This window comes from Salminus brasiliensis, chromosome 24, assembly GCF_030463535.1.
Source record: "Salminus brasiliensis chromosome 24, fSalBra1.hap2, whole genome shotgun sequence".
Classification (NCBI taxonomy): Eukaryota; Metazoa; Chordata; class Actinopteri; order Characiformes; family Bryconidae; genus Salminus; species Salminus brasiliensis.
This window is the reverse complement of record NC_132901.1, coordinates 20,223,534-20,236,956: the sequence shown is the minus strand read 5'-3', so window position 1 is coordinate 20,236,956 and position 13,423 is coordinate 20,223,534. Positions and strand designations below refer to the sequence as shown.

At 41.3% G+C, this 13,423-nt stretch overlaps 2 protein-coding genes across 2 annotated transcripts; one reads left to right on the top strand and one right to left on the bottom strand.

Moving 5' to 3' along the window:
- Positions 1-1,297: 1,297 nt before the first annotated feature.
- rps27a (ribosomal protein S27a) lies at positions 1,298-3,771 on the bottom strand. The gene is made up of 6 exons (XM_072670114.1): positions 3,733-3,771; positions 3,559-3,623; positions 2,738-2,792; positions 2,535-2,620; positions 1,602-1,733; positions 1,298-1,484 (listed from the first exon to the last, which is right to left on the bottom strand). Exons 2-6 carry the CDS (start codon positions 3,604-3,606, stop codon positions 1,335-1,337), a joined length of 471 nt encoding a protein of 156 aa, XP_072526215.1. The 5' UTR covers positions 3,607-3,623; positions 3,733-3,771; the 3' UTR covers positions 1,298-1,334.
- Positions 3,772-4,114: 343 nt separating this feature from the next.
- LOC140546725 (clathrin heavy chain linker domain-containing protein 1-like) lies at positions 4,115-12,443 on the top strand. The gene is made up of 11 exons (XM_072670113.1): positions 4,115-4,282; positions 6,541-6,728; positions 7,792-7,931; positions 8,383-8,584; positions 8,777-8,892; positions 8,994-9,090; positions 9,288-9,394; positions 9,466-9,637; positions 10,295-10,497; positions 11,162-11,341; positions 11,668-12,443. The coding sequence occupies exons 1-11, from the start codon at positions 4,115-4,117 to the stop codon at positions 11,862-11,864; spliced, it is 1,770 nt and encodes a 589-aa protein (XP_072526214.1). The 3' UTR covers positions 11,865-12,443.
- The last annotated feature ends 980 nt before the right edge of the window (positions 12,444-13,423 follow it).

The following is a 13,423-nucleotide window of genomic DNA, read 5'->3' as shown; positions in this document are numbered from 1 at the left end:
ATTTTTGACCTCAGATTCTTGTTTTCTGTTCAGACTTCAAGCATTAAATAAGCATAAAGAAGAAGTGTACAGTAAACCATGGAGCGAAGGAAGGCGTGTTCAGAAAGTAGCTTTGTCAAACCTCTACCTTCTTGATTCTTTGAACTGTACATAAAGATAATTAATTACAATTTTCTACAATTTGTCTCGCATTTAAAATCAGGTATTTAAGGGTAGGAAACCCCCTAGTGGTCAAATTGTAAAAATACAGAATAACTGGTAGATAGTCCACTTTACATTTCATCAGCAGCCATTTATGTCAACTACACACTTTTTTTATTATAAAGACTTTCACAGGAATTTTAGAGGCACACCAGGGCCTCTTCCAACTGAGGAGGTTTGCTATGAACCCCTGCATACTCAGGGTGTCCTGCATTCTGACAGGCTGTATCACCACCTGGTACAGGCACTGCAACGCTCCCGAGCAGAAAGCTCTGCAGAGTGTTATGCTTCCAAACCTTCTCGATTTATACCCCAGCCGCTGTCTGAGGAAGTCAGGCCTCTGCCTCTTCTCACAGCTGCCCAGCAGCAGGAGGTACAGAAGCTTGAAGACCAGGACCAGTGGGTGCAGAGGCCGCTTCCACCCTCACACAATTAGGCTGCTGAACAGACAATAGCGTAGTGGACCGGTCCAGTCTCGCTCATCTGTATCATCACACCTCCTCCCCATACAAACACACACTGCATCCTCCCTGCGTGTTGCAGTAACGGCTGCCCACTGCTCCGGGCATGTGTGCTCACTGTCACCGTGCGGGTTCACTACAGATGGGTTAAAAGCAGAGGCAAACTTCCATGAATATGGTGGTCTTGTCTTGAAAGAAATGAAATGGCAGCCTTTAAGCACAAGGTGGCAGCACAAATCATTACAACCAAAAGGAAAACCTCTTTGCTGCTTCTATTTAAAAGTATATTGAAATTTCATTGAATTTTTTATTAATGTATATTTCCACAAGAAGCCCAAACCAAAGCCGGAATATCCTGACCGCCCATACCTATAAATTATATACCTTTAACAGGGACTTCAACAAGGGCCTTACACATAAGGGTTATCAGCTCTGTGCTTCACTTGGTTCCTATGCAGTTTTATTTTTAACCACCAATTTTCCCCACACGTTAGACTTAGCCTACAAAGCCAATTGTAAACTGTATTCAGGTTTTCTAACTGTCAAGCAGATTATAAACTTTACAGTTTTTTTTACTGATTAAATCTAGTCCTCAGACATGTTGACAAGACAAAATCAAGACCAGAGAGGGAAGGTTGGGTGGTGAAAATTTTATTGACTACTGTACATCATTTACTTGTCTTCTGGCTTGTTGAAGCAGTAAGTCAGACAGCACTTCCCGCAGTAGTGCCTGTCGAAGTGGCTGGCCATGAAAACGCCAGCACCACACTCATCAGCGGGGCACTCACGACGAAGACGGTGGATCTTGCCGTTTTCATCAACCTGTCAGAAGAAGAAAGTGTTAATTTGGCAAGGCTAAAGTTATCTACAGGTTCCCACATCCAAGATGGGCCATGATCAGAGTGCTGAATTGATTAACCTTTAGAAATCCAGTCTCACCTTGTAGTACTTGAGCACAGCGAGCTTGACCTTCTTTCTCTTGTGCTTGTTCTTTTTTGGGGTGGTGTAGGACTTCTTCTTCCTCTTCTTGGCACCACCACGCAGCCTCAGCACCAGGTGCAGGGTGGACTCCTGGACAGAGTTGGGAAGTCAGTTAGCTTCACAGCACTGGTTAAAAGACACCATTTTATTTTATTTTCTGCACATACAGTAGTCCATTTCCTACCAACCTAGAATGCTTACAATGAGCATTATTTAACTGGAGAACATCCCCCATAGCCTAATCCTAATTTCAGGCTGAAGTGTCTACAAGCACCATTTTTCTGTGCACTTGTAGCCTGAATACGATATTGGGATAAATCTTAGTAATGACGAGCATAAATGATCGATTCTACCAAATGCTTAGGACTGCTCGGCCTTTCAATGCCCATGTATTAACAGTTGGCTCATCATACTTCATTACCATGGCATATCCACGTTTTGTAATATTTACATTAGTGAGACAGAACCAGGTCTTGGTCTACTCCAAGAGTGGTTCTTAAAATTGCCCTCAAAAACCCAAATTCTTCAGACTGTCCTCTCCATTCCAGCTTGCAACACAGAATGAACGGACAATCTGGGGGATCCATGAGAATCTGTACATATTGGTTTTCCTCAGGTTTTTTTTTTTTGTTCTTTATATTGTATATGTATGTGTATGTATATATGTAATTTATCAACATTTTGCATCTAATGTCTTTCTATCCCTTTGCTGCTGTGATACAGAATTTCCCCACAATTTCAAAGGATTATCTTATTAGGATGGGAGAGCAGTGTCTAGCTGAAATTGTTGTAATTACCAAAATAACTAAACTAACACTGTACAGATGTGCACACTTAGCCTGAATAAAATACCTTTAAATTATATTTACAAACAAGTAAATCACTGCTTACCTTCTGGATGTTGTAATCAGACAGGGTGCGTCCATCCTCAAGCTGCTTTCCAGCAAAGATCAACCTCTGCTGGTCAGGAGGGATACCTGGCAAGTTGGTAGAAACAACAACAACCTGTAAATGACTTTAGCCTAGAACAGAGAGACTGTTGCTTCAACAAGGCACATTCATTCAGGGCAATTTAAACATTAATTTAATCTTACCTTCTTTGTCTTGGATTTTGGCCTTGACATTTTCGATAGTATCTGAAGGCTCAACCTGCAAAAGAGGGGGATGATTATGCAACATGCACAAGGTAGTGTGAAAACCCCATCAACCCCATCAACCCCATCATTCTCCTGTCCTTCATAATTGCATTTCTTGGCACCATTAGTATGCTATGTTACATCATGGTCCTGGAGGAAAGTTATTCAGCTCTAAAATAAATGAACGCTAACTTTAACCTCCACACTACAGGGACTAAATCATAACTGCCCATATATTGTATATACAGGACAGAGGTATTCCTGAGAAGGCACATCGCATTGTACATACTTATTCTGTATCAGATTGTACCTTATACTTATACAAATGTGTATATACACATCTACTGTACACATAATGTACATATTTACCCATATATTTATACATACACACCACATCAGTAGCCCATACACTAGCATACTAACAAATTATTTTGCAGGCTACCAGCTAGCACACCAAGTGATCTGCTATATTTGACCTACCCATTAAAAACTACACATACTTCTGCATAAAACAAGAGCCGAGACCTACTGAAGACTGTAACCCCAGTCAGGTATTAATGGGGTTTCCTGACCAGGCTAACAGAGCTGCTCACACGTGCTACAACAGGCAACATTTACACATCGAGACATCCTAACAAAAACACACACAACTAAAACAGGCTGTAATATTGGCTAAAGCTGATCAATAATCGTGTGAATCAGATCTGATGGACTGATCATTAAAACTAAACCCCACAGACTACGAGAACAGCGTGAACACATGCGACTCCTCTGCCCACCTCAAGGGTTATAGTCTTCCCCGTGAGGGTTTTGACGAAAATCTGCATTTTGCCGTCGAGTCCACCTTAAAGCAGAGAAATACAAGCGTTTCGCTACCGTTAGAACCGATTAGACATGTATTATGCGACCATTTTCCACTTTATTTTTTATGATGAACCCGGAGCTCCACTCACCACAAGCCTCTCGCTAATGGCGGATCATGAGAAGAGGGCTTGAGGAGGGCGCGACGGGGTTTTCTCGCCGCGATCGCAGGGACACAGGAGTCCACCGCGAGGCCTGAATGAAAACATGATAAATTAACAAACAGCGGTTTGCGGCGTGGTTTTAAATTCACACAAACTACATGATTTGCATATATACTCAAATATAACCAAGATGCTTTGATTCGCAGAAATGTTTAAAATAAGTTTAAGCAGATGAACTACATTACCCATACTGCACCTCCGTTTCCGTGGCGACCGTGCAGGGCTGTGAACGCGTCTTCGGCAGGACAGATACATCAGATGAAACTTAAATCTTAATTATATTAGAAAACTAACCGTGAAAAGTGCATAAATGGATTTAAAAGGTAAAACGGATCCGCTCGGGAAGACAAATGCAAATGACAGGGAGTTCATAAAGTCACTGCAGGAGTTTATATCGAGTGAGAACGAGCGCCTGAGCTGTCCAGGAGAAGTGCCTGATGAGAAAAGATACATTATATATAAGGAGGCTTTTGATAAGGTAAAGTTAGCTAGCTGGTGCTATCTTAATGATGGCTAGCTAACAAGATTATGTAGCTGGCTTATATTAATCATTCAGAGCTTTAAAAGACTAGTTAGCTACTTTAAACAGTAGCTAGCTAACCTAAGCTTAAGTGTAATTCATTACTTCTCATAAAACAGCCTCAAAACATGGCTATAAATATCTGAATCATAGCTATCTACATTTACACTAATCAGCCATAACATTGATACCACTGAGAGGTGATGTAAAAAACACTGATTATCTTTATCTACAGTGGAATCTGTCAAGGGGTGGCTGTATTAGACAGCAGGTGAATAGCCAGGGTTTGAAGGTGTTGAAGGTCTTAAAAGCAGGGAAAGTGGGCAAGTGTAATAATCTGAGCCAGTCTGACAAATCAGAACATCTCCAAAACATCAGGCAGGTCTTTTGGGGTTTTTTTGTCTGGTATGCAGTGGTCAGTACCTACAAAAAGTGGCCCAAGTAAGGACAACAGTGAACCAGCGACAGGGTCATGGGCAGCTGAGGCTCATTGATGCAATCCATGGAGGCCCGACCTCACAACCTACAGGACCTTGAAGGATCTGCTGCTAACGTCTCGTGCCAGATACTATAGGACACCTTCAGAGGGGGCAGTGGTGGCTCAGCGGTTAGAGCGCCGGGATATCGATAACAGGGTTGTGGGTTCGATTCCCGGGCTCGGCAAGCTGCCACTGTTGGGCCCTTGAGCAAGGCCCTTTACCCTCTCTGCTCCCCGGGCGCTGGAGTTGGCTGCCCACCGCTCTGGGTGTGTGTGTATGTGTGTTTGTGTGTGTTCACGACCAGATGGGTTAAATGCGGAGGACACATTTCGCTGTACAGTCCACACTGTACAGTGACAAATACGTGCACCTTTATCCTTTGTCTTGTAGAGTCATGCCTTGAATAATCATATCTGTTGTGGCAGCACAAGGGGGATCTACTCAATATTAGGCAGGTGGTGTTAATGTTATGGCTGATCGGTGTATATTCATGGCATCTAAGAGATCGACTAAAGGAGAAAACCTTACTTTTGACAACATGAATTTTGGCGGTTATTCTTTATACTGTATATTCTTTACACTTCTAATTTATATTTATATTTTGATATTATCTTATGAAATCTGTGCATATGTTATTTTTAATTGTATTTGTATTTTATGTATTCTTGGGTTTGATCCTTATATTTTATATATTCTTTCTTTTCACCTTATTGTTTTATTTGAGCCAACCCTTTTTACAGCATTTCGCTACTAGTTGTACCATGTATGATTATGTATGTGTCAGATAAACTCTGATTTATGGGAGAGTATATTGCTGCTGTCCAATGCAAAACATGTATCTCTATTTTTGTCTGTTTTTAGTTTTTTCCATGGTTAGAGGCCTGTAGCTGCTTCTGTACACATAATTCTGGAAGAATAGACCAATAGAAGTGCTCTTATACTGTTATCTTACATTGACTTCCATTCAAAGTTAAGAACATTTTTGCCTTCTCCTGTAAAGTCTGCATTTTGGAGATACATGTTTTTCATCTGGTACTAAACGATATATTGTTTAGTGTGCCTTAGTCTTTTCATAGTTTTGTGGACTGTCCGTAAAAATGCAAAAAATACCATAAAATGCATCAGCCATGTTCATGCTTGAATGGTCAGATCTGTTGTGGTGGCACAAGGGGGGCCTACTTAATATTAGGCAGGTGTGGGTAATGATATGGCGGATCGGTGTATATTCATGTCATCTAGGAGATCAACTAGAGTTTAGTTAGACAAAAAAAAGATAACTGGAGCAGAAGTAAAATTATTATGATTTTAAAATATTCATGAAAGTAAAAATCCTTATACGGCCTTACAAGCCTTACACTGAGATGTGGGTAGGAACTAGTTAAATGCACCCAGTTACATGTTCTCAATTAACAATATGAAGGATTTTTACTTTCATGAGTATTTTTGAATGATGATACTTTTACTGCTCCAGTATATTTTATTCAGCTCCCATTCATCTCCTAAATTAAATGAAAATATATGAATCAAATATTTATGGGCTGGTTTTGAGGCTCTTTCATTATAATTAATGAATTATACTGAAGTCATATTCATAAAGGAGACATTACTGTCTCCTGGGTCATTGTTTAAAGTAACTATTTTATTTAAAGCTCTGAAGGTTGAATTTAAGCAACACTGTGAATGAAGTGAATGTTCACTAGCAGCTACCTTTAATTAACTCTTATTTCCTAATTTTAGGTAATTGACCATGCAGCATCGTACAAAATGCTTCTTTCATCCATCAAGAAAGAATATGATGATTTCATTGCTGCTGTGAAATCTAATGACCTCAAGACCAAGCTTGCTCATGGCAAAATGAAAGCCATGGTAGCACATCCCACCTCCTTAATGAACTTTCAGAGGAGAGCTGCCCAACTCCAAGAGAGGTAAAATGCCTAAATCAGAGAAGTAAAGGTGTAAATCAGAGAAGAGAAGGGAGAGTTGCTTGAACCATGCATGAGTAAACCTTCTGTTACTCAAAATGGAAAATAGCCACCAATACAGCTCCAATTAACCGTATCATGGTAGGAGTCAGATCCCTTTTAAAAGGCTGACACCTGCCACAGTTAAAGTATAAGATCTTTTAGAGGGTCTTTAGTTTGATACTGTGGTGGAAACTCTTAAAGTTCTTTAAGGAATCTTAAAGCCTCTGCGATTAGTGTCGATTAGAGTGCTGCTGCTTTAACATGTGAGGATGTGCAGATTAGTCTGCTACTGCTTTAGCACCATAGTGTGCCAGTAACTTTAGGATTTGTGCCATTTTGTGTGCTGGTTAGTGTGTGTTTGCTTAAGGTTGTACCAGATGATGTGGCAGCAACTTTAAGATGGGCCAAATGGTTTGTTACGGTGGGCATGCTGGTGAGTGTGCCACCACTGCTTTAGATGTCCCAAATGGCATACCAGCAGCTTTAAGATGTGCCAGTTGGTGTGTTGGTTAAAAGGTAAAAGGTAAAGGTAAAGGTGCATGTATTTGTCACTGTACACTGTACAGCGACATGTGTCCTCCGCATTTAACCCATCTGTGGTAGTAAACACACACACACTAGTGAACTAGGGGCAGTGAGTACACACACACCCAGAGCGGTGGGCAGCCAACTCCAGCGCCCGGGGAGCAGAGAGGGTAAAGGGCCTTGCTCAAGGGCCCAACAGTGGCAGCTTGGTTAGTGGCTGCTTTAGAATATGAAGATGTGCCGATTGGTGGGCTAGCATATTTAACATGTGCAAAATGTTTAGAACTTTGAGATATGCCAGTTGATGTGCCAGATAATGTGCCGTTTAGTGTGCCACTGCTTTCGGATGTGCTGTTCAGTGTGCCGGTGCCTTAAGATGTGCCGGTTGGTGTGCCTCTACTTCATGCTAATGGTTCTCTGATGTCCCTTTTCATTTAGCCCAGTATCTTTGAGAAGTAGCTTTTTGTGAGATGGCCAACATTATAACTTGTTCTTTCAGAATTGCTATTATTCAGAGAGATACTGTGGAGGTCAGAGCTGAGATAAAAAGGCTTCAGGACAGCAGAAGAAATCAGAGGGATTCACAAAAGCAGGAAACTTTAGATGACCATTCACAAAATCCTCTTGGACTTATACCAGGTACTGTACCTACCATTCTCTCAATTTAAAAAACACAAAGGTACTATAACTACCTTTCACATTATTCAAAAGACACCAGGAATTGCAACTAAACACAGCAAAAGGCACAGTAAGCATTGCTACTTTAACCGACAGTCCAGAATTCACTCTATGTGGCACTGAACTTTGATGTAGAGTGGCTATATAAAATAATAGTCTTTACCACATATAAAGGTATCTTAAAAAAAAGACACATTTGTGCTCAGAACTCGACTCTGGTGTCAAATATGAAGCTATTGGAGAATTCTAGTGAGAGTGTTCTGCATTTCCTGTATTTGCCAGGTAAAAAATGTCCCTTTTTCATTTATGTACTACTGTTGCAGGTGCATTAAAGCTTAATCCCAGACTCTGATTATACCACAGCTTTGTGTCCTTCACATTTAGGGTATTATCTTACCTTTCCCTTTTTTAGGTCTTACATTCAATGAGTCTTTAAATCCAGAAACCCTGGATAAGCATCTGGAGTTCTTGGAGCAAAAGCAAGGTGATCTTCTGAGAAAGAAAAGGATTCAGTATGTACCAGTGCAAGTGAAAGAAGCCCTGGATATAAAGATGAAGGTCAGCCTGACCCAAAAAGATGTTCTAGTCTTAGAGAACGACAGACTGCAGCTTCGGTAAGAATGTCACTTTGCTAAAACGCAGTTTGGCTCCATGTTTTATCTGATTCCATGCAAGAGCTGCACAATTGCACCAATGTAATAGCAATATGGTGTTTAGTCCATATTGTGCAGCCCTAGTTCTTGCTATTAGCAATGCTCAATACCATATTTCTGGTTATAATACCACTGAATTGTCCTTTTCTCCAGTTTTAAACAGCTGACCTTTCTGAACGAGGCCATGAGCTCCTGGGAAAAAACATCAAGCCGCCCTCCTCTGCTTGAATTTCTGTTCTCCAAATTGGAACGTGTCTCTGAAATGAAAGGTGCCTTTTGGTTACGTGCACCATACAGCAGGTCATTGGAGAACATTTGCACCGCGTTTGACCTGCTCTCTAAGGGCTAATTAAGTTTTTTTATATTCCAGTCTCTGAGGCTGACAGCTATGGCATCAACACAGACAAAGAAGAAGATGATCCTGGAGAAGTCCACAAATCAGAGCTTTTGGTAGATTACATTGAAAGGTATGGAGCTAAGAGACAGAACATGACAAAAGCTAGCCATGGAGAAGATGTTTATTTCTCGATATGATAAGAACTGATGCCAAACAAGACCCTTCTCCATCTGTACTAAACAGGTTGTAGGTCAGCTCTTCTAATTTTGAGCTTCTTTCACAAGAACTATGATAATAAAGCAATGCTGGTGTTTCTTCCACCTACAGGTTCTCAGATCTGTTTAAATTAGGGGAATACGAGGCTGCCGCATATCATGCTGCCAACTCCCCTCTCGGAGTCCTAAGAAACATGGAGACCATGGAGAGATTCAAATGTACGTTCCTCTCTCATGCTTGGTTTTGGAGTGGAGGGTTGTGAGTAATATTTCTCCACTTTCTTTCTCAGCTATCACTGTGTATGAGGGATGGGTTCCTCCTGTACTGCTCTTCTTTAAGGTCTTAATAGTCTCAGCCCAACCCGGAAAGCAGGTGCCAGGGAAGATGTCTGTGGAGGGTGTCCGCTGTGCTCTGCGTTATGGCTGCATCCAGCTGGTCACTTTCGGGGTCACCCAGCACAGGTAGCACATCGCAATGCAGCCAGCACGCTGGCTCAGATACAACAACTAACAGACACCTGTGCTGACCAACATCACACTAGGAGTGATGTGGGGAGGTAGTGCCATTAATTCACCCCTGATCAAGGCCAATTGTGCTCTGTCTAACTCTGGCTGCTGATGGCAAGCAGCATGACCCAGGATTCGACCCAGTGATCCTTGGATCATAGTGGCAGCAGGACTATTTACTTAATGGTGGAATAGATAATAGAAATAGCTTCTTAGTACATTTATTTCCATAGAAAGTACACGTTGAGTTTTCTTTGTTGTGTACTGTGGACATCCAAATATTATTACTTAAAAAAAAGATATTCTTCGTATGTGTCTGTTGCCTTAGGGCAACATTGGGTAGGTCGGGTGCATTGGCTTGTGCAACATTTTGTCATGTAAAGAATTACTTTAGAATGTGAGAATTACTTAATGAATGACATGGCCCAATATTGCGAAACATAAGTAAATGAAAAGGTAAAAAGTTATCAGTTCAGTATTACTGATTCAGTGCAGAGCTGTGGGTTAATGTGGGCTCCTTAATGTAGACTTTGGTTTACTGAAAACTCAAAGCTAAAAATGCTAGTTCTGAGCTAAAAGTGGTTGATTATGTTCCCTGTTCTGCCCCCACAGGTTAACGTACAGTGAAGAATTAGGGGATATGATCAGTAACCATGGCGACAAGGACCCACGCATAGCAGACACTTGTTTGGCCCTGGCCCACATTGTGTACTCAGCCTGCGGTGTGCTGAGGAAGGCAGTGCTTAGCTTGTGCAGACGAGGGTTGACCAGCAGAGCTGTAGAACTCATTTACAAGAACAGAGACTTTACAGTAGGTGAGATCCAGCATTGCACCTGTAGTAGGCGCACAGCATATATATATATATATATATATATATATATATATATATATATATATATATATATATATATGTTTGTGTGTGTGTGTGTGTGTGTGTATTATAGTAGCTTTTATGATAATCACTGCCATTAGACACCATGAATAAAATATACTGTTATTAATTCAAGCTTGATACTGTATATATTCTTTTAGTGGGGCCATGGTAGTCCATGTACAAATAGATAAGAGTATGTCCTTCTGGTCCTACGTAGTTCATACACCCCTGCATGCATCATTTCTTCTGCATGTTTGGGTTTTTGTGTGTCCTTGCCTTAATGACAGTGTCAGTCCTGCCAGTCAGAGATTACACCCACCTCTGTGTTCCTGTACATTCTAGCTTATTCTTCCACTATCTAGGTGCTTCATGTCTAAGCAGAACACAGCAGTTACAGGATCACCGCTGTGAGGTGTATGTGTATAATTTGTCCAAGAGATATAATGGGGGACTGACTGACCAGCAAAATTACCAGACCTGTTGTCCCTAATTATGACATAATTAAACATTATTACGCAGTGAAGAGGATGCATCATGTTTTGCCTGAGGCCTGAGGAGTGTAAATAGTCTTTGTGAGATACAGTATTTCCTGTTGTGTGTGCAGAGGACCTCATGTTTGTGCTGAGGGGATGTCCCAGTCTGACTCTGCTGCAGGATTTGACTGAGCCGTATGGGGGCAAGCCAACCCTTCTGTCTGTGGGCTTCATCTGCCACTCCCTCCTCAGCTCTGACCTGGAGGATTTGGCCTTCCAGCTGCTAGAGAAAATTAATGCTGATGGGCAAGGTTAGTACAATTCATCTTTTATTAAATGCTGTTAATTTTTTTTTCCTTCATTTTACCAGACTTTTGTAGCAACGGTTGCTTATTTGTATCTGAGATATGGAGTTTTTTGTTGCCTTAGGCTTGGTCACCGGTGGTCTTAGGTTTAATGTCTTCTTATGTTGTTGATTTCTTATCTTTTTACTAATTACTGAAAAGACTTGGCTGTTTAACATTAAGGTTCCACAACATATTGTTTATTTAGCACTTAAACCCTAAAGGCATGATTGGCATGATTGTAACATGATTGGACCATATCCCATTTGTCCATTGTCTATAACTGTCTGCAGGTGCCCTACAGCAGACCATCCTGGATGACGTCATGTGCAGTGCTGAGAGCTGGAGTGAGACTGCCACTCGCTGTGTGCAGAAGGAGCGGCCTCAGCTGGCACAGAAGATCATCTCCACCCTGCTGTCCCAGCCTGGAGCCATGTGCCTCCCTCAGGAGCAAGAGAGTGCCGAGCTGATGGATCATGTGTTCATGTAGGAAGCCGGCCACAAGGTGGCGCACAAGCAACAGATCTGAGTCTAACTCTAAAAACAGAAAGTGCCTGTTTAGCAATTGAGGGTTAGTTGAGGGTTGGGATGTGATTATTTGAGCAGAAAAATAGTGTATACACATTTTTACTTAATTCCCCCAAATCTATATAAAATGAACAGTGAACTCTGCTTTTAGGACAAGTCCGGGGTCCTTGGTGACTGCCTTTACCGACTTTAGCTATGTAATAAACTTCAGTCCATGTTTTTAGATCATGCAATGTGTGCTATAGTTAATAACTATATTTTAGTTATTTTACTTAATAGGTCAACACAGTTTAGGGCAAATGTGTGATGATTTAGGCATGACTCTTTTCACACTCCGATGCCGTTAAGCTCACATCCGGTTAGCCTTCACCTGTTGTCACAAGGACCTTATTTTTATTCTTCCATTTAGATAAAATTACACCAATATCAAAACAAACATATTAAATTAATTAACCTCATTGGCGTTATCCTCATTATCATGGCTGTTAATATTTGTGGATGCTCTTGAATAAAGGGCTTTTTTAAATTATTCCCAGAGAAACCGCAGGGTAACGCACCACATCTGAGCATCCGGGCAGTGGGGGCTCAGCGGTTAGAGCTCTGGGTTATTGATGACAGGGTTGTGGGTTCTATACCTAGGCTCGACAAGCTGCCATTGTTGGGCCTTTGAGCAAGGCCTTTCACCCTCTCTGCTCCCCAGGCGTAGCAGCAATGGCTACCCACCGCTCCGGGCATGAGTGCTCACTGTCACTGTGTGTGTTTGATCACTGAGTATGTTTACTAAGTTAAAGGCAGAGGCCAAATTCCATCTGTGTCTATCACTGTGTTGGTTGTCTTGTCTTAAAAGTGACGGCTGCAGACGTGAACGCCAGTTGTGCCATCTTGTCAGTGTGCTACTATGCTGTATATTTATGGGAGACTTAGAGCTGCCTATAAAAAAACATGCAGGATTTTGGAATAGCCGAAAAGCACCGCATCAGAAATTAGGATATTTGGATAGTCTGAATCACTGTATCAGAGGGTAAAGATAAGGTACTAGAGGTAATAAGCAATCATGTTTTTAATTTTGTTTTTATTTGATTCACCATTTGGTACATTTTTGTAACACAAACGCAAGGCATAACTTGCCAAAAGTAGGCAGTAAATTGTATATTAAACCAGAGAAATCATGGAAACCACATAAAAAATTGGGACCTCTACCATGGATTGCTCTTAGCTTGTGTTTGGTCAGAAATGTGTAAATGCCCAGGCTGTTGGTGTGGTTGTTTGGAGAAGGCACTGAGAAACACAGCAAAACACCTTAAATTTGGACTGGGCCATTTGTTTGGGTTCGACTGGAAACTACATGACCTGTTAATAGAAACCGACGGAAGAGAGAACTCGAAAGTGTGAAAAGGGTCCATAAGCTTTCATTACTTGTTTGCTAGTGAAAATGTCAGACACTAAACATGCTTTGACTCATCACCTACAGTTTTTTTATTCAAATGATCTCTTTAATTTTCACTGACCATCTTTATCCTG

Excerpts from the sequence above, each read along its gene's own strand:
- rps27a (XM_072670114.1), bottom strand. The coding sequence starts at position 3,606 with ATGCAGATTTTCGTCAAAACCCTCACGGGGAAGACTATAACCCTTGAG. Across the intron at positions 2,621-2,737 it reads CAAAATCCAAGACAAAGAAG|GTATCCCTCCTGACCAGCAG; the intron begins GTAAGATTAAAT and ends CCAACTTGCCAG. Across the intron at positions 1,485-1,601 it reads CTGTGCTCAAGTACTACAAG|GTTGATGAAAACGGCAAGAT; the intron begins GTGAGACTGGAT and ends TTCTTCTGACAG.
- LOC140546725 (XM_072670113.1), top strand. The coding sequence starts at position 4,115 with ATGGATTTAAAAGGTAAAACGGATCCGCTCGGGAAGACAAATGCAAAT. Across the intron at positions 8,893-8,993 it reads ACGTGTCTCTGAAATGAAAG|TCTCTGAGGCTGACAGCTAT; the intron begins GTGCCTTTTGGT and ends TTTATATTCCAG. Across the intron at positions 9,395-9,465 it reads GACCATGGAGAGATTCAAAT|CTATCACTGTGTATGAGGGA; the intron begins GTACGTTCCTCT and ends TTTCTTTCTCAG.